Source organism: Strix uralensis, chromosome 1 (genome assembly GCF_047716275.1).
Source record: "Strix uralensis isolate ZFMK-TIS-50842 chromosome 1, bStrUra1, whole genome shotgun sequence".
Lineage (NCBI taxonomy): Eukaryota > Metazoa > Chordata > Aves > Strigiformes > Strigidae > Strix > Strix uralensis.
Window position 1 is genome coordinate 108,759,449 of NC_133972.1, and position 21,301 is coordinate 108,780,749.

General features: G+C 41.9%; 1 protein-coding gene across 6 annotated transcripts in view; it reads right to left on the minus strand.

The window, feature by feature from the left end:
- Positions 1–21,301, minus strand: part of CARMIL1 (capping protein regulator and myosin 1 linker 1) — a 196,000-nt gene that overhangs the window by 116,038 nt on the left and 58,661 nt on the right. For all 6 annotated transcript variants that reach the window (XM_074876828.1, XM_074876838.1, XM_074876808.1 and 3 more), the window contains exon 3: positions 664–714. In XM_074876828.1, coding sequence (XP_074732929.1) covers positions 664–714 — 51 coding nt within the window. The remainder of the gene's footprint in view (positions 1–663; positions 715–21,301) is intronic.

Genomic DNA, 21,301 nt, shown 5'->3' on the forward strand with positions numbered 1-21,301 from the left:
TTTCTATAAAGCATATATATACACACACACATACACACACACACACTTACACACTCACACACATATGTATGTGTAAAACACAACAAAACAGAACACATGCTAAACTCCCATTCACTGATTCCAAGCTGAACAAGAGATGTTCTTCCACATCAGTCATTTTCATTCATGTGGAAATTATCTTTCTCTGCTACAACAATCATTACAAATTGTCACAGGAATAGAAAAAATAATTCACCGGCATTGGCAAGGCAGGTTGGCAAGATGCTTTTCAAAATGAACCACAGAAACAATCAGAAAACAGCAGAATTTAAAAAACCTCAACATAATTTCTGTCCCCAAATCAAATGCATTCCTATTTGACAATACAAACGCTAGAGGGAATAACACCATCAGCTTGTTTGGGCATAAACTGTCCCACTACAAAGGTCATCAGGCTCATCTCACAGTTCCTCAAGCTGGTGTTTTCCAACATAATTCTTCATTCACCTGCATTTCTAGAAGTTAAAATTCCTCTGAAACAGTATATATAAATTGACAAATCCATTTAAGACAGACACTAAATAGAAGCACCACTCTAACTCAACACCATGCAACAAAACCTTCCTCAATACGCTATGTTTATGCAACTTACATTTGTATCTAAAAAAACCACAGTGGCTTTACCTTGGTGGGAATCCGAGATGTTAAAAGAAATGCCCGACATGATGCCAACACCTATTGAAAAAAAAAAAAAAAGACCAGAATTTGTAAGAAATATTTAATTTATCTAGAATATTATTAAAGATTCTTTCCCAGGAAAATGCTGAAACCAGAGGGAAAAAGCCCCTAGTAGAGTGACCGACGGTTCCCTTTGCTGTCATATGCTGAAGGAAGCAAAATTGGGCTCAGATCCAGTAGAGCACAGTAAAGAGACTGCTGCAATCTGATCAGCTATAAGCTAGTTAGTACAGCATCAAACTGAAGAAATGTATTCAATCAATCTCTTAAGAACATCTAATAGCAATCTTAGTGACATTTTAAAAAGAAGCAAGGATAAGAAGTCCTACCAGGAATATATGATGTACCTAAATATAACAAAAATATGCAAAATAAACATGGTGTTATTAGTAATATAATAGACCATAAGCAAACACTTTCTTTTGGACACACTCGGTGCATTTCTAAAGTAACAATGCAAAGATTTCTCTTTGACACCACCTGCATTTCTTCTCCAGCAAGGACAATGGAAAAACACAATTAGATTAGTGAGACCAGTGACTCTAGGGACAAAACACAACAGAACAAATATTTCAGAAGGTATTGCCAATCAAAATATAATGATATATAAAAGTACCACTCCAATCTCCAATAGCACATCCCACTCAGATATTACGTTTTGCAAAAGGGATGACTCATTTTGCAAAACTAGAGTATTGCTTTTTGATTTACCTGCCTGTGGAATTAGCTACTGCTGTCTCCATCTTTTTTCAGACAAAAAACTGAAATAAACTTAATTTGAACATCTGGATCAAAATCCCACAGTATGTGCCAAACTTTACACTCAGCTGGAACCTCCTGAACCCAGTCCTGCTCGGTAAGTATTCATCCCCAGGTAAGCAGGTTGACACAAGACCTGTTCTTCGCTCGGACAGGGAGAACCAGACTGAGGCAGCGACCCAGCACCCAGCTCCAAACACCATTCAAACGCTTTGGAGATCGGATTTCACCTTCAGCTGAACCACATCTTGCTGAAACCTAAGAGCACAAATGCTGTACTAGTGTGGGATATTAGCAGACTGTTTCAGGGTTGATGTGATCAGACCTAGTGCTCTGGTTATCAGGGATGTAGAGCCAAACCACTGTGGAATAGTAACCATTGCCTTCTGTAAGGCTCACCCCTTCACTGAAGGCCGGTTAAGCTGGCTGGCACACGGCCGCTGTTGCTCAGCTGGCACGTCCAGGCTCTGTCCGACAGACCCACCTCATCCCCTTGCACTCACCCATGGGGGGAGAAATAGTCTCTCCTGCTCTCCTTCCAGGGCTGTCTATCACAAGTACACCTTCTGCAATCCGTCACGCAAAGAAAGGGCAAGGGTCAACCCAAGGGGTTTTACTACAGGACAACCACAGTTTACCCAGTCCGACAGCAGCTCTCTCTCAGTAATAAAACCTTGATTCTTTTCCTCCCTCACCCACCTCAGGGCATCCGCCCACCATAGGTGAGCATCACTCTCCTGGGAGCCTCTTGGGAGGATTGCACCTTCAGTCACATCCCTGTGTGCTCAGAAGAAAAGGTTTGCTATCAGTAAGAAGAGTGCCCCTCTTACCTATCATCACACCCACAAACAAGCTGCCCGGCTCTGAAGAGGGGTAGGTGATCAAGCACCCTCCCTGCATGAGCACCACCAGCAAAATGCTTCCAGAGCAGTAGGTAGAGCAGCTGCAATAGCTTCTCCTGATCTGCTTCTGGTCACCACATCTCAGGTGCAGAAATGAGACAGTCAGGGAAAGGACAGCTTTTGAAGAGCGGCTTTCAGTATTTACCTTCTAGGTAGCAACCTACAACATTAGAGATCAGTTTTCGTGTATATGCCACCACAGTGGGACACCTGGTTACAGGACAATCATGTCACAGTCCTGTTATGAAACATTTGCCTGCATATATGGGTTCAAGCTACTTCATGAGCACTGACAGGGTCCCTTTAACATGATTACAGTACACATGAGCAGTCCAAATAACAAAGTTAAATACAAACCAGGTAACCAGAAGGCTGTAACACAATTATGTTGGAAAAGGATGTTTCAACAGACGACATGTCAGTGTATATTCTCGTGGTAGATGTAACAATGCTCCCAAAGTGATCTTGTTAAAACCAGCTAAGCTCAAGTACCCACTTACCTTAAGAGGAGGCATTTACATACAAAGGAAAGGACTGCTGTAAAATGATACTCCCCACTCAGCCGGTAAAGAAACTGCTCTTGAGCAGTAAGATGGTACAAAAAAAGCCTGAGCCCTTTAATCCAGTAACACTGAGGTTTTTACAGTTTTCACAGTTGAGACCACAAGTAAGCGTTTAATTTTTACATAAAGTCAATTGAAGACAAGGTCAACTAATACTGCAAAATTAATGTCCCATCTTGACAACAGCAGGACTAGATTTTTTTTTTTTTTGACAAAGGCAGAATTGGCCAAGAGGAGGCTTGGCATTTATCATAATTTTTAGCTGCTAAAATCTATGAGTATGTATCATGACCTTTGACAGGATCAGCTTTAGTTTACTGCTTTCTGATTTTTTTTTTCAATCTTTTCCAATTTTATGCGACATCTGCATTTTAACATCGCCATTTTTGTTCATGTTCAGCCACACAGTAGCCTCTACCCTAAATCAACTTATGACTTGTTGGATAAGCTGTGAAACACGAACAGTTTTCAGTGACGTCTTTCTCCTCGATAAGGCTGCAGTGCAGAAACAAATAATGGCTATTAAGAGACCAGCTCACACACGTCTCTGCCAACAGGATTCTGCATGGTTGTCAGTACTTGCAAGGGCAACAGAACATATATTGTGACTACTTAAAACAACATATCACTTTATTCCTTCCCTTGCGAAATACGATGCTGGCGCCAAAGGCAGAGGCACCGGAGGTGTTTTCACACTGACAGTTCAAGTCCCCTTTTAAGCACGAAGCTGTTCTTGGGAAGGAAGTCCCAGGTCCCTGTGCATTCCTCCGACATGAATAACGAGTATGTGCTTAATTGCACAATTGTCTAGGGCTTTCAGAAGTATCCAGGAGCGCTAGGTTTTATGAATAGGCAGATTCTAGATTTCCTGGAGTTTTAAATTTCTTCTTACAAATAAACTAAATAGCAAAAGTAGCCACCAGTTACTCTCTAGCAGTTCTCAAGCATCCTGCGGAGAAGATTCTGACACTGTTATACACATTTTGCACCCAGGGAACCCTGAGTACAAGAGAAGGAGTGTCATGGTCAAAGTCACTTTGAAAACCAGAAACTCAGAGGAGCAGACCCCTATTCCCGGCATAACTCGGAACAAAGAGGTCCCTTGCTCACAACCCATCAGGAATGTCAGCTGGGCACAGTGTATAACCTACCTTATCTTCTGATAAGAAAATGATCCCTTGTTCAGCTCAACAAGTCACAGCCCCATTCTTCCATAACAATTTTGTTTGGTCACAAGTAGTATTCAATAGTTAATAACGTTAAAAGATCCCATCAAAAGATAAACACATGCAGGGTAAAGAGAGAGACTCCGGAGTGGATTCACACTTCAACACACCCATAAGCCAAAAGGTTTGCAAGTGACTGATGTGAGGGCAGTAAGCACATCCAGGTGAATTTTATACAGGGTACATGACCTAGCCACTGTTCCATGGAAGGGACAATAAAAGAGAATTATATTTAGTTTACAGTAGCTTCATTCTGTCTCCCTACTCTGCCTTTTATCAAGCACAAAATAGGATTATCATTTGAATGTTAAATGACTCCTACTCACACACAGATACCCAAGTTGACAATTTCTTAACATTTTTACCACTCCAAATTCTGTAACACTCCCTACACTGCTCACAATGTACATGAAATAAGTTAAAATTTGGAAATCAATTTAGATAGATTCACCAAAAACATACCCTGCAAATTATTTCTCCAGAGACTCATGGCCTACAAGGTCATCTTGTTTACCAGAATAACTAACTTGTTTCAGTAAATAAAATTAATTTGAACACAGATCCTCAGCAAGTATATTAGCAAAACATAAACATACAGATGCATTTCGTGATTCATTGTCAAATCCTAACCTTATTACCCATTTTAGCACTGTAAGTTAAATTAACAGAGCTGCACTGGCTTAACCCTGTCACCCTGCCCAGCAGTCAGTCTTGGGAAGATCATTAAAGCAACACAGCTCTGTACCAATTGCATCTATTTTGCCATATAGACCACAGCAACCCAAGCCACATTATCTATATTTAAAGTGCTTTCAAATTCACAAGCAAAAGAAAGATATCTTTTAAAAATCACTACTACCCCTTTTGAAATGCCCAGGTGCTGTAGTTTGAACTCAGAAGGCAACTGAGCATCACACAGCCCTTAATTTTTATTTTTTTTTAAGAAGAAATAAGAACATAAATTTAATTCGGGGGGGGGCGGGGAGTAGAAACGATGGATGGGACAGTGGGGACGGGGATGGACAAGATACTCCTTGCATTCTTCTCCTGCTCCAGCATGATTCCCCTTTCACAGGAGACAGTCCTCCATGAACTTTCGCCAACATGAGTCCTTCGCACAGGCTGGAGCTCTCCCCAGGCTGCTGCAGCATGGGTTCCCCCCATGTGCTGCAATCCCCCCAGCGTTGAACTACAACAGCGGGGGCTGCTTCTTCCCACAGAGTCCCGGCCTCCTTCAGGCACAGTTACCTTCAGCATGGGGTCCTCCCAGAGGCTGCAGGTGGGCATCTGCTCTACCACGGACCTTCATGGGCTGCAGGGGGGGCGGCCTTGCTATCTCACCATGGGATACAGGGCAGGGGTCATCTCTGCTCTGACACACCTCCTCCTCCTCCTTCTTTCTACATGGGTTTGTGTAGGTGGCCTCCTCGCAACTCCTCCTTACAACTCCCACTCCTCCTCCCAGGTTCCCATTATCACAGAGGCGCAGCCACCATCACTAATAGGCTTGGCCTTGACCAGAGGTGGGTCCGACTTGGAGCTGGGAGAGCTTTGAGAAGCTTCTCACAAGAGCCACCACTATAGCCCCCTTCCCCCGCTACCTAAAACCCCGCCACACACACAAACCCAACACACCAGGAATAAAGAGTTCTGGAAAACGCAGTGATCATACACAGCTTCGTGATTAAATATAAACCAAAATGAAACCACCTCAGCACTTCATGGGCCCTGGAAAGTTGCATGATGCTTGTTCCACTCACTAGCACAGATGTTTTGAAACTTCCCTCTGCTGAAATCTCAAAACAATGTTGGATTAGCCAAATGTTTTTCTCTTCCTGAAAAATGATTGACACAGATATTAAAAAAAAAAAAAGCTTAGTACTTTTTTGATCAACTGTTGCAGTTTTATTTCTTAAAATACACTGTCTGATCCTTTCCTTCCACCATTAGTCTCTTTTCCCCCCAGCATTTGCCATTTTGTCAGCCTCAAAACTGCTTCGGTCTCTTCCATTATAATTTACTTGAGGAAAGAAGCATTTGTGAGAGGTTTTCTTATTTAGCTATCCATCATTTTGAGAATTCCTTGATGTCCAGAAGACAGTTGCTTTTCTTTATATACCTCTTAGTTACTTTTATCATTATTTTTTACCATTATTATCCCAAATACCATAGCTATTTTTTAAGTTTCCACACTTATTCGTTGCTTTGTGATTTCTATCATAAGCCTTCCATTACTACTACCAATTCAGTATCTAATGTACACATAATAACGTGAGGTAAAGCAGCAGCGCTAACACAGTTTTTGTTTTGTTAAAATACAGATGAATCAATACATGTTAGAGCATCCAGTCTCTCAGTCCCTATAGGATCGACCGTTCATTTCCTGGGTTGCATTCCTGATGTTGTAAATGCTCCATCCTGAAGCAACTCAAGTTCGATTAGATAAAAGGCCCCTTTTAGTACCATGTTAGAGATATTAAAGCTGGTTTCAAGTGAGGCAGTCATTGTTAAAAGCACTGAGCCTCCCTGCACAAAGAGGCTAGCTGACATCCTGGAGGTCTTTTTGGAGGGCTAATTAGCTCAGGCACAACATGAACATGTATGCTGCCTCTGAAATGGTGGTATCACTTGGCATACGGTGGGTTTCTCTGCAGAGTGCTGATGTCAGCAAAGCAGCCCAGTTAAGCCCCGACCTAAGGGGCTCACCACCATCTTCACCCACAGCCCTCTCAGTTGTCTGAGGTTGAATTTGACTCTGATCATTTGGTCTTGGCTACTTTTAAAGTGTCATCTGTGATAACACCACTGACAAACCTTATTCACTTTGTTCCAAATGCCTACTTATTTATCCACCAACACTAAAGCAGTCTTTTGTAGCTGGGGAAGATCCTTTGGGAAAGAGTTGTTGCCATTCAGTTCTTGGCATTCAGACACAAAAGCCAGAATTTCTCCCTCTCTGAGCTGACCATAGCCAAGTTGAACACATTCCCAGGCTTGCCTAAGTCTCCAGCGCCTGTGCAGCCAGCCAAAGACCTACACAAAACTCGCCCCAGAGCGGACCCGCAGCAGTAAGTAAAGCTGTTATATGCACCAGTACGACTCTCTCCTGCCCAAAATGGGGGCAAGCTCTGCAGTGCAAGTAACGACCTCGGCCTTCCCCATGAAGGACTGCTCTGCTGCATGTTTCTCTATGAACATTCCTGAAGTCAACCACAGCTTCCTCAATGAGGTCCCCTTGCTGGAGCCACAGACAGAGAGTCTGCCTGCCTGTCCTCTGCCCTGCCACCAGCACGCTGTGTGCAGTGCAGATTTTCACTGATCCTTACTGTCATTGTACTGCATTAAAAACTCAAGCCTGATCTGTTATGGGCCACTGATTTGCACATTTTCTGGATGGCAAAGCATGGTATGAGGGACAGTTTTTAGTTGAAATGGGTTTTACCAAAAAAGTGGGGTCAGGTATCAGAACTGCTGGCAGTAAATCTGCTGTGTTTAAAGAGAAGCGAAGAACCTTTCAAATTAATCTGCCGAACAAGACAGGGGACACCACAAGATGGCACAACAGAGTGCTTCATTCAGATTTCCCTTTCAGTCCAAGTTAGAGAGGACCCTTTTAACAGAAATGCTTATTTTGCTATTGGAGAGCTATTCCAATATGCAGAGCAGTTTCTGCTTCAGAGGCAACAATGAGCAAGTCCTCCCTGGAAGACAGTTAAGAAAAAAAGTATCCTCATTTTAAAATTGACAAAAACCGAGGCATGGACGTGCCAAGAGATTTGCCTAAAACAAAAGGGTAAAATGAAGTGGCAAAGCTTGAAAGAGAAGCTTGGAGTAAATGGCTCCTAATTCTGGACTATAAGAGGAAATAGCTTGGAGGTTTATCAGCAAATTAAAACAAAATCTGCTGTCTAAACCAAATTTGTTCATTGGCTCTTCCAACAGCTATAACAACACTACAGTATCACCTCCAGGCAGTGTCCTAGCCCTGCAAACTGTTTGTGAAGGACTCAGGAATCAAATTGCGCTTCCTTAACACCTGGAGCACAAATAAATAGAAACACTTGCTATAACCCTATCTGCAATGTGCAAATAGAATTTCAGTAGATGCAGAGGCAGGCTCACCTTTGGCTGGACACCACCGATGGCAGCAACAGGACCATGGGCCAACCCAACTGCCAGTTGCTGTGACCTGAAGTAGCTTGTGATGTGGTCACCAGTGGTGCAGACTGAGACTCCCCTGATTCAGAGACCATACTCACACTCAACAATTTTGTCGTGTAACCTATCATTTCCATTAACTGCAGAGTTGCTTGTGGAGGTGCAGCCATCTACTGCATATGCACACAGGCCTCGCTTGTTCTTCCAACCAGTCAGTCATGGAACAGACTTTCATGGTGTTGTGAGAGATGTCCAACACAGACCACCTAAGCCAAGGCAACCTCCTGCAGACTACAAAACTCTCTCGCCATTCCTCTCACCACTGCAAAAAAAACCCTAGTGCTGTAAAGCACTAAATACCAGAAGACCTAGCTACTGTGTTATTTAAGCCTGCTCTGAGCCATAAAAACAGGAAACAGAGAGCAGCAGCATTTCACCAATACAAAGTCCCCTGTGTGGCACTGGACCCAGCCTGGGCTGACTCCAGCCAGGGTAGAGAAGGGGAGCAGGCTCAACCACACACATTAATTTGTAACTCATCAATGAGGCACATAATCCCAAAGGGGTTTTTCTTTCTCTGTATCTACATTACACATAAATAGGTCACTAACACATTAGTGCTAATACACCTTTATTTCAGATTTTTCCCACTTTCGCTCTCCTCTGTATGCAGCCACAGATCCCCTGCCTTGATTCAAGTTACAAAGTGCCACAGCTGGACACCTTCCCCACATACCAGCCTTTTATGATGTCCAAGCCCCCAGTACGCAGTTAAATAACAGGTTGAAAACATTCCGTGGACTTGTAATTCAAAAGGCTGAGCTCCAGCATTTTCTGTGTAACAATTTTTCATGCTCTCACATTACTTCTCTCCATCATAAAAAGAGCATACAGGCAGCCTTTAGAAAAATCCTCTTGCTACCTATCCCTGGTGTTAATAGTAGGAAACATCCGTACATCTTCCCTCTTCCTACACAGAGCCTCCTTCTGGGTTTACGGACAGCAGATAAGACTAGAAGCATTTTGGTGTGCTGCGTATGACAGTGTTTCTATGCAGAAGCCGCTGGAAATAGATTTTGCTATTGCAGTGCTTTTATTCTTATCTTCTTTAATTTCATCACTTAGAAATGCCAGATTTAAAATTTCACAGTGTTCCTTGGTGACAGTGTTGCTCTCTTTTGTAAGTATGTCACACACAACCATAATGCAGAATTTTAAAGACCAGGAAACAAAACAAAAACTTCAGGGACAGAGGAAACACAATTTGAGCCGTAATGCAAGCGTTTTATTTTTCTACAATGATTCATATTTGCTTTTAGTTATCACAACAATTAAACAAAGATTGAATCGGTAAAGTGTAATGCACTTAGCTCCACTTAATATTAAAATAAAATAAGCAAGCATGGTAAAACAATTTTCCTCAATACACACTGCCATAAACCACAGTCTCAATAACATTGACCTTGGACAGCCCTGAGCACTGCGGGCCAGAAAAAGATGTCAGCTTAATAAATTTGTAGAATTAAGTCTTTTTTGTCCTCTCCATGGCATATACAAATTGAAACACAAAACCAAATCAATGGGTGGAGAGTTATGAAAACCTCCAAGCCAAGGCAGGTCTTTCCCAAATAAACCACTGTTACACGTGCAAGACAAAAACCCTCTTCCCCATTAGGTCCAGAGCGGATTACTCAAAATCTGCTCCTCAACACCACTTCAGGAGCCTCATGGCAGAGGTGCGCTCCGATTCCCTTTTCCTCCTTTTTCTTTCTCACAGAACCCTTTTTCCATCTCTATCATCTGTAAAATACAAAGTATCCACTGGAACTAACACAACTGTGACAGCCACTCCATCCTTAACCACCTGAAGCATGCTGCAAATCTTCATCTTTTTATATTTTGATATCTTAAGACCAACAATCTTTCAAGAGAGGAATGGTGCTGAAGTGCTGGAACCAGCCACTTGGTCATTTAAAATCCTTAAAAGCCACCACTGTATTTCCAGTCTCCAAGTTCAGATTTTTTGTTATACTGTTTTACATTTTATAAGATGATCTCTTCTACAGCTATTTCATTTCTAATGTTTCACATTTCCCCTCTGCTAAAGAAACCTTTTCTCTCTGAGCTTTAAAACACATTCCAGAAATGGGAAGAAGAGAACAAACTACTGCCCTGTCCCTGCACAAGAAGGCAGGGCTGGAAAGGACCTCCCTTTCACTGCACACTGCCATACCCGCATGCAATGGGCAGGGAAAGGGAGGTCCCTTCCAGTATGGAGCTTTCCCATAGCTCCCATACTTCATTATTTAAGTGGTGGGATCTGAAGATGGCTGAGGCATCATCTGTTGGCTTAACCAGTGCTGACCATCTACCCACCAGGTTAGCCAGTTAGCAGCTAGCATCTCCTGAAGAAAACACACAAAAACTTCTCTGTCAGGCACTTTCCTCTTACAGCCAGGGAAGCCAAATAACCGAGGTGCGAACAATGTCCCCCCTCCCCCATCACGTAGGTGCATGATGCTGGATGGATTTCTTTCTTACGAAATTCTGCACCAGATGACGAATCCCATCACACCGTCCCTCTCCTCACTCCCACTCTGTATCTAGCGCAGGGAGAGCTGTAGACTGGAAACCTGGAGTGGAGGCCGACCCGGGCAGTGACACAGCTGATTGCATCTGGCTTCCCCTTAGATGGAAATTTGGGAATTGCCACATTCCAGGAAAGCAATTTTGCCTCTTGACATACTGCAAAAAAATACAGTTTCACCCCACTCCCATCATGCACGCTGTCTTGTCCGCCTAAGAAGTGCAAGCTGCATGCTCTGGGCAAAAGCCACTAAGTAACCATAGATGGAGGATTATTATTCTTTGTGCTGATTTTTAGAAGTCATATGATGTCAATTACCTAATGGTGTTCATTATTAAAAATGAGTATGCTCCTGTCCAATCTAAGAGCTATTTTAATTCTGGTTTTGTAAGGATTCTTATTTAAATGTATCACACTAATATTGCTCATGCTTTACTTGTACAGTTTCTCATAGAGTATACTGACCTGTAGTAACAAAATATCCCTATTTATCTGAGAAGAACATCAATTTCTAACAGCCAAATGGAAATTAAACTTCCAAAAAATGACAGAAACTATGCTAAAAAACGGAAATTACAATCCACTGAATGCAAAACCAACAAATAATTCTGCTCTTCAAACTTAGGAGCTAAGTATAACAACTGTTACACTTGTTACTCAACACTCAGTAAAGAATCAGCTCCGAGCTATACAGAAGACTCCAGTGGTTTGTAAACTACCTTCGCCTCTGAAAAACTGGAAAAAATTCAGCTTGCTTCCCCAAAGAGGCTTCATGAGATTCTGATGCAAAGATCTTCTAAGTCAAACTGTTTCTCAGAACAATTTTGTGGGTGTTTTGTAAGCACTGAGCCACATGCTTGATTCAGCTTAATCACTGTTCATTTCAGAACACAAGTCTCAGAGAAGAGGAGAGCTTTTAAAAGTTTACTTCACTACTGTGAAATTAAAACAACTGATTCAGCTTGTCAGTGCAAACTACAAAAGTATAAAGCTAACTAGATCCTTCTGGGCTTTATCATTTTATCTAGGATCATGATTTATAAGCTCTTCAATTTGCAGACTCTTAAGTTTTGCTATAGAGGTACAATCTGCCAAAAAGGAAAGTAAACCTGAGAATAGCCTTTTCTCTATTTAGATGGTAGGTTTGCAGGGCAACTCTCTGTCCCATCCTCCAGCCAGCCAAGCCTTTGGTTCCTCTTAGCCAAGCCTTTCTCCAGTCTGTTCTGGAACTGCTTAAGCTCTGCTGCTGCACAAGCCAACCTGCTCTCCAGATTTTTTTGCTGGGGTACACAAGGTGCTGGGGCTCATGGAGCAGCGTGAGGAGCAGCAGCACTGGGTGGGCTGAGCAGCTGGAGCAGCCCCTGGGAGCTGGTGGCACAATCCCCCAACCTCAGGACCTGACAGACCCGCTTCCTGCAAGCCAGGCTGCAATCTCAAGAAGTCACTCTTGCACACAACCTAAAAATCACCCTGGCTAGACAGAACACAGACTCAAAACCTGTAATTGAGACATCGATGTTTTGTTTTTAAAGGAATTTCTAACAGAGGAAAAGCTGGTATAGGGCCACAAATAAGAAAGGAAGGCGAGCACCCCTCCTGGCTCAGTGGCAGTTTGCTCTGTGGTGAGACCAGCTCTCCCCATGGCCTAAGACCCATGTACCACCAGCACTGAACCACCAGATGGGCCCAGCACAGTCAAAGGCAGTCGGTTCTGCAGGCCAACATGTGATCACAACAAACCTAGGTCAGCTTAGCACCAATATGACCCAGCTACCAACAGCAGTTGAGGCACTGGAACATGGTGCTCTAGGTGAACTAACTGCCTAACAACTTCCCCATCCCAGGAGCAGGTCTTTCAGGCTAAATTGAGCTCCACAATACTGTAAGTTATCCTGGTTTTAAAAAAATTTAAGGCTTCCTTGAATAAGGTAAGTCAGAAGGTATCCTGACTGCAGCACAGATGCGGTTTACAGCACGCCCTTTTTAGGTTTCCATTTTCCCAAGCACCACCATGCTCTTGCCATCAACACAGCTTCACTACTGATGAAAAAAAGAGAGAAAAAATAATACAGACAAAACCTTAAGAAGCTGGGATGCCTTTAAGCACAGGATCCCCAGGCCTATTATCTCTACCTATTCAATAGCATGACTGAAAACCCACTCGCTCTCCTACCATTGGTGATGTTCTGCTTTTAATAAAGCTGGGAAGCCTTCAGCTGAAATTCAACCCATCATAGACAAAATTTTTCATGCTGTATCTTTTCAGTGCTTTACCTTTTCGACTCTGACACAGGGTGTTTACACACACAGTTTGTGCCTTTATTATGTTCTTAAGATAGGCAGTTCCTAAAAAAAACAAAACCCCAAAGGCCTTCAGCCTACTACAGAGACCCTTAAACACAACTTTAACCCCAACATGTTATCATCACAGCTTCAAAGACAATTAAGTGAGAAAAACCCATGCTAAAATTGTCTTGAACCATCTCAAAGAAGTATTGCTCTTATTTCCTTTTTTTTAAGCTGTGGTTTCTTTGATTCTTAATGTTGGCAAATGTTTTTTTTTTTACTGCAAAACCAAAACCAAATGTTGGTAACTATTTCACAATAATGTACAAGTGTTCATCCTTCAAAAAACTACTACAAATGTTCCATTTCTGGGGTAGACTCCATCCAGTTGCTACTGTTGCCTTTCCTTGTCACCTATTAACTTCAGGTGGGATTTTAATACTTGGTTTTGGTAGTGCAAGATCTCGTAAGTTTTAGTGTGGTTAAAGGACAGTCCATCTAAGTTTAATTTGTAAGAGCAAGGCTTGCAAGTGCAATTTTAAGATTATGCCAGTTATGAAGTATGGCATTAACATACACACACCAGTTTAGCTAAATTTGCTTCTAATGTGACTACCATCCTTAGCCTAATTAAGTTCAAAATAACATTGCTTAACTATTGTTGCTGTTATACACCAACCGTCAACTACGTAAACTCACCTGGATTCAGTCAATTTTGCTGGTCTTCTCAGAGAATCACAGAATCATCTAGGTTGGAAAAGACCTTGAAGATCATCTAGTCCAACCATTTTCACACAAGTCAAAAAGGAAAGTATCCAATTGTGCTGGCTAAATGGCTGATCAATGGATATGTAATCACTATTCAAACCCACTTATCTGTTCTCAAGATCTTTGGTTGTTTAAAGTTCTAAGTATGTTTTCTTTTCCTTTTGTTGACCTTGATACTTAGATCAACACCAAAGTTTTGTACAAATAAAATTAGAACTTTAAAAAAAAAAATCACTGGAAGTTTTTGAATTACCCTGATAAGTTCCCAAACACACCATAAATGAATAATCACGGTATTTCCGGCAGGTTTGCAGAAAACTGTACCCAACAGAACATCAGATACAATGAAGATTTGAACTCTGCCCACAAACACTTGTATTATTGGACTATTAACTTCATTATTCAGATAAGAACATTAATGACGTCAGTAAAGCAAAGCCTCCAAAACCTCCCACCACAACTGCAACACTGAAACAAGCCCTCCAGCCTTGTTTTATCTTCCATTTATTCTATGTCAGGGTCCTGCGATCACTCAATTTGTCTACGCTACCATTTTTTATTTTCTTGCGGACTGGATACAGATGTCTTCTCTTTCACTTTCCTAAATTCCATCATTTCTCACACAGCAAGTGCACCAAGAAATGAAGACCAGAAGTAGAAAGCATCCACATCAACGTGTCTGTGGTGGAATTTTTGACTTTTCAAATTCGGTTGCATTGCAGAGCTCTCACCAATTCTGAAAGGGCCACTACTTTCCCCTTGATCATAAATCAGATAAGAAATTAAGAGATCTTCTGTCCTCAGGTACAGATTTCTGCTGAAGTAGTGGTCAAGGGAGCCTGAAACAACAGGATGCTCTACTGAAATCTACTCCAGGCTGAGTAAAGAAGCTCCAGGAGACATTACTTTTCTCAAACTAAAAAAAAATCAAGGGCACTCACCACCCAATGCATTTAAAAGAAAAAATCAACACTGGCTTTTCACCTCAAATGATCACATTATCATGATCATAACGTACATTTTTAATGAGGTCACTCCCACCCTAGAAGCTATTACCATACACAGACATGTGATTAAGGTCCTAATTTAAAAATACAGATGACAGAAGCAAGTAGGTATAACCCTCTCAAGAGAAGATGCCAATTACCAGTGTTTTAAATTACTATTAATATAGCCTTATGCCCGCTCTTTGCAAGACAAAGACCACAGCGCTTCATCCAACAATATCTGCATGGGGCCTGTAACTTCAGCTCCTCAGTCTGACTCTCCTCAGAGCAGTTTCAGAAGCTGAGTGTCTGTTGTGGTTGCTAATAAAAAAGTCTTAAGAATTTTGCTTTAAAACATGCAACAGTAGTAGGGGGGAGCAGTTTCACTTTTCATGAAGCCACATGAAAACCTGTAAGAGCTTTCAAAGTACATCACTGACCTGCTCCTGGCGCAAATCAATTAATTCTATGAAGTTTCTGAATCCCAGTAAATTAGCTAGGAAAACACAACCTTCTCCTCAAGGTTCACAATTTATGATCTGACCCTGGTTGTAATGATTGTGTCAGTACAAACACATGCTGAATGAATCACAGATGTCTGGAAGCACTGGTAACTCGATAATGCTCCAAGGGGGTCAAAGCCTGTAGACCACAAGCTTCCAGAAGCCCTGCACAGGGCCAGTGCTGCAACAGTCTGGTGGGGCCACCACAAACAGCCTTTAGCAACCTTGAAAAAGTGATGCGCCAAATAGAAACGTGATGCAAGACACAACCAGACAGGGCCAAGCCTCAGCTCTCAATCTGGTTATCATTCCTGGGAGGGGGAACATGAAATGGATATTTCCCTCCAATCAAACTGGAAAGAGGTTTTAATGCAAAGCAAAGACACTACAGAAGTGTCAAATGTCAAGGTAATCCAGTTTTGAGGACTAATATGTGAATTTTTCCTCTTCACTCAATTTCCAGTCTTTGCCATGCTTTTGCTTCTGAAAGGCTGCATTACCAGTCCAAAGACTACAACATCCCACACAAGCCTTCACCGACAAGGACAGTGATTTTTATTTATACTGTCTGAAGTTGCTACTTGTTGGCAACACACAGATACTGAAAAGGAACTTGGAAAAAGCAAAATTAGGCTGAGGCTGACCAGTCTCTTCAATTGTGGCTCTGGAAGATATGTTCTACATAGAAACAAGAAAGATTGAACTTACACACAGCAAATCGAATGCTTCTGGAAAGGCTGGGCTGCTCTACTGCCTACAAATGACAGCTGTTCTGCTCATGCTTGGTAAGCCAACATGCTTGAGACATGCTACACTTCCTGACATGCAACTCATGCAAGCCATGTTTCACTCCAGCTACTGAGTTCATGTATACCTGAAGTAGATGTGGCCATGATCTCCAGATGTCCAGGATCCTCTTCAGAGGCATGGTTTCATCTGGACCACCACAGACTTGGAAATCTGGGAGAACTGCACCGTACCTTCAACATTTCACCCAGTTTTGTGGGTTTTGTTAGTCTTTTTTTCCCCTAAGCAGAAACAGCTAATGTGACCAGAGAAACCCAAATGTACATATATGGGCTGCAGAGATCAAGTATGCAAGGGGTTCACAAAAGGGTTAATCTCTGCCAAATCAAGCTGTCCTGATTTAAAATCTGTGAACACCTGACACTTACTAGGGACTGAGCTCTCTCCCAAAGGCAAGTTTACCCCGGGCTAAATTTGTCACCTTTCATATGCCTACATTTCAATCCCAGTGCACAATTTTTAGGTTATCAAATGCACAGCCTGCCCTTTTGTCTGCAGCTGTTTCAGTGCTATTTGCACCAGGTTTCTGCCTGGAGGTTCATGCTCTGCTCCTGTGCCCATAGCTTGAGAAGCTCATAATTGGCAGATCTGGGACACTAAATAATTCTTACAGAAAAGCCAGGAAGCTTCTGAAATCAACAAACAAGACAAAAGAACATCTCAGCCAGGGATATGTGTGTGCAATGAATGGAAAACAGTGGCAACATAAAACTGTATGAAAATGCTTCTTTCCAGGTCACTTTTACCAACGAACATGTTTTGATTCTCTAAATACACTCTGTTGATGTTATAAACATACCCCTTTTCAGCAGCAAATGTATACACAGCTGCAAAACCACACTTTCTTTAAACAAGATGGTGCTATTCTATTCCAGTTTATTAGTTCAAAATACCATCCCTTGCAATGCATATACTCCCGTGATTTATATGGTTAACTTAGTATTGCTTTTGTAATGAAGCATTAATTCAATTATTATTTTCTGTTCCATTATAATAAATAAAAGCAGAGAGACTATAAATACAAGGTAACCAACAATTTTAAAGGAAACAAAACCATACTGTTTTCTTTTGTGTTTAACTTGTTAATTCATAGAGAAGAGAGAAATCTTTTGGCACTACAAATAAATGAGGCTCTCTAAAAACTATGAAGGAAAGGATAAGACTTTTAAAAAAATTAAAAAATAAAAATTACAGTTAATGCTATCTCACCCATCTACAGAACTGGTATATTTCTGGTAGAGCTTCAAAAGTCAATTTTGTTATCAAGATACAGTCAGCAAATCTATAAAACACACAAAAAAAAAAAAATAAAAACCGCAAGTCTGGAGTTGAATAGTCATCTCTGCTTACCCTAGTGGAGTGGGGGACAGGGGTGCAATAGCTACACACAATTTTGGATACTAAAGAAAAAGACAGCAAGCTTTGTCACACAAATACATGATGCCTTTTTTCCTAACCACATAGTATTGCAGAAATATTTGAAAATGATCCACCAGCACTAGAGAAGCAGGATCCACCTCCTCTTCCTTCCTTGTTTATGCGTATGAACTGCTCTCTTCCAAGATCCAACTACACCCACTAAACCATTGATAAACAGCAGAAAACCTAAATCACTCAACACAAGACAAAAAATCTCCTAATTAAAAAAAAGGGAACTCAATCTATACCCTGTAATAATACATAAAACTGCTTGCAGCGCAAGGAGCACTGCATGAGCCTCAGCCCTCCACGTTCTAGGTCACACTTACACGAAGCAGGAAAAAGTGAGGGAAATCAATTAGAAGTGTAAAGCCTCCGTGCACGTGCCAAAAGGAAGTCTTAGGATGCAGCTGCGTGCTACAGCTAATCCAGCGTAACCACAGGGCTATCCCCAGGAGGCTAAACCCACGCTCCCCCCGATTCCATCATGCTGCACGGCACTTCCCATGCCACACAGCTGCTCTGGCCACTCACCCAGGCGGGGAGCTAACACATGCATGCACCCTGAATCTTCAGTTCTCCAGCACGCGATGCAGGCCTGCATGGCCATGTCCATGCCACCGACCCGGCTGGAGGAGCAGTAACCTCTGCCAAAGGGGCAGGTGGCAAATAGAAATGGAAACTTCCTAAAATTGGCACAGCTGGCTCAGTCAGTGCTTTCTGGCCATCTCACATCAGAAGGTGGGCCTTCCCTCAGAGCTGGACAAGTTCCACGATTTTAATTGCCACCCTATTGCTTTTTGTCAACAGGACAAACCTTCAAAGAGAGAGAAGAACCCTAGCGTAACTTTTCTTTAGAAAGGACCGAACATAAAATGGGTATTATTATTGTAAGAAAGAGCAGAAGAGGGAGGGCAATGTAATAAAGCATCTAAACAAGCCAGTGATGCACCACAGCTGGATGACTTTGAGTCATTCTGTGATTTAGGTATACAGACAGAGCCCTGGCAGCCCTCTGCTCTGGTGATTACCACCCGGCAGTTCACCCCCAAGCATCCTACCAGACACAGACACCTCATTTGGAGATACCTCCAAATAAAGCTGGCAAAGCTGCTCCACATTCAAAGGGCAGCAGCACAGGCATGGTGGAGGTCCCTGGAGGAGAAACAGACACTGGAAGCTGGTAGGGCAGATCACTGGGGCACCAAGTAGCACAGTAACAAGCCCACACATGAGGGTTCATGTATTTGTTTAACTGTTACACTAGAACAATCAGTGTCATTTGGGCTGATTAACCTTAAATAAATAGAAGTCACTGCTTCCTACAATGGATGACAGATGAAAATGCTACATGAATTTGCACTCAACATTTCAGAAGCACCAGACTGAAATCCAGCTCTCCTGACACTGTGCTAAGCATGAGCATCCATACTTTAATAGTTAGCTGCTCATCCTCATTTATCACGGACCTTTCAGGTATCTGTAGCCTGAGCTCGGAATTTCAGTTCAAGAGTTCATTTGCAGGTAGAAGCAAATACTTGTCCTGTTGGTCCTTGCCCACTCTTGGGAAAAAGGAAGCAACTCAGACATGTTGCGTAACTGCTCACTGGCACAGTCAAAGAGCTTGAACAGTAATTGGAAGACTAGTATCACTGCTTCAAATAGGTACACAAATACACAAAAAGCCCATTAACAGGATAGATGAGGAGACAGACATTCAACTCCTCTCACTGTCAGGGCTTCTGCACAGTTCAGAATAATTTAGTGAGGGATCCAAAGAAAATGTCCTCCCACATGTATCGATGCTAAATCACAGAATTAAAAAACAAACTCAAGAAGACTGAAGCAAAGAAATGAGTTGACTGTAAGATCAGCTCCCGGTTTGAGCAAATTAACCTTATAGCATGCTTTGTTCATATGCCCTAACATACAAAGCATGTCATTTTGGTCAAGTTGGCTGTAATTCTGGCACTCCTGCCATCCACAGATACATAAGTGGTTTCCAAAGAGCCCTTTCAGCTTCCATTTAGCTATCACATCAGCCAAGTACATTCACACTTAAGGCAGTTTTCTAAGAGGTTCATGCTGGCTTTTTAAAAAACTAAACCTTAATCAGCAGAAAAAAACCCCCCACCTTATGCTTGACTATGCTTACAAAAAGTTTGTTTTGCTTGCAAATTAAAAAGCAGAGGTCACCTACATGGTAACCTCCACAGCACCATGGAAGAAGACACTGTGTCTACTTCAAAGACAAAAAAACCTCTATCTAATACAAAAAGAAGTATTGATTAGCTATTCAGCTGGTGAAATAGAATGGGAAAAACATGAAAATATAAGACCTGATAGTCCTCTTACTTCTAAAGTAATCAGCAATTAGAGGAAAATGAAATAAAGATATTTTTCACCTTTTTTTTTTCCTCATAGAGATACGTGCATACAGGTATACAGTGGAGGGGGAAAATACACAAAAAAGGTACACTGACATTTTTCCATAGGACGACTTTGGTACTAAAGGAGCAGAAAACATTATCAAGATTTTCTTACAATATTCTTCACAATACTGCAGGTAGCAATCCATGTGTCACGTACACTTAGCAACCCCTTGCAGATTACTAAATTAAAACTGTAGCAAATGTTCTTTCAGTGGAAGATAACATGCTTGACTGCATAAAATCTTAAACAGTGTGTAATAGAGTATCTTAGGTTAATCACAGCGTTTAACACTGCTGTAGCTATATTTATGTTTGCTTTCCAATGAGAGCAACATGACAACATACAGCATCTGTCCTAGAACTGTACGCAGTAATAAAGTTTCATTTTATAAAAGAATTTTCCTTTCAAGGTCCCAAATAAACCAAAGGCACGCAAAAAAACCCAACTGACTCTCGTCTTCAGAAAAATACTCTAATAAATTACACCCTAAAACTAGACGTTTTAAAACACCACATTCTTCAGGGTCTCTTTTTTTAATACATTCACAAAGCACCACTTACAATTTTAATAAAAATAGCAAAGGTGGCCACTGTGTCACTGTTTGGAGTCTGCACATTTGGGATGCACTCCAGCCCCTGCCAGCGCACCCCTCTGAGCTCCCAAGCTTATCACTGGGTCCTTGACTGCTCCCGCTAAGACCTGGTCCTAGTCTATGGTGCCTGCATTTCTCACAGGACCCCGTACTCTGAGTCTTCTCCCTCCTGGAAGGCTGTGGCCATAGTAAATTGAGTGGCTAAACACCCTTGTCCCACCACTATCAGTGGAAAAAAAGAACTAGAGAAATATGAGGTTTAAACAACAAATAAATACCGCAAACCCCTACTGCAAACTTTTACCTAAGCTGGAGACCGAGGAGAAACCCTACTCCTGCATACGCTCTCAACAGCTTTTCTGAAACAAGGGCCTGAAACTCTGTCAGAAAGGATTTTTCTAACTGTTCATAACCCTCTGGCTCATTGATCCATACTACTGCCAGACAAAACATGTTTTGTAACCTGGATAGAGTTCAGAGCAGACTTTTAACAGCTAAAAGCTCGGGAATTGTCTATTAACCACCCTTGAGACACCTTCAGAAAGTATTTTATTTCAGGCTATTGTTTTGCTACCTGCTTTTCCAACAGTCTGTT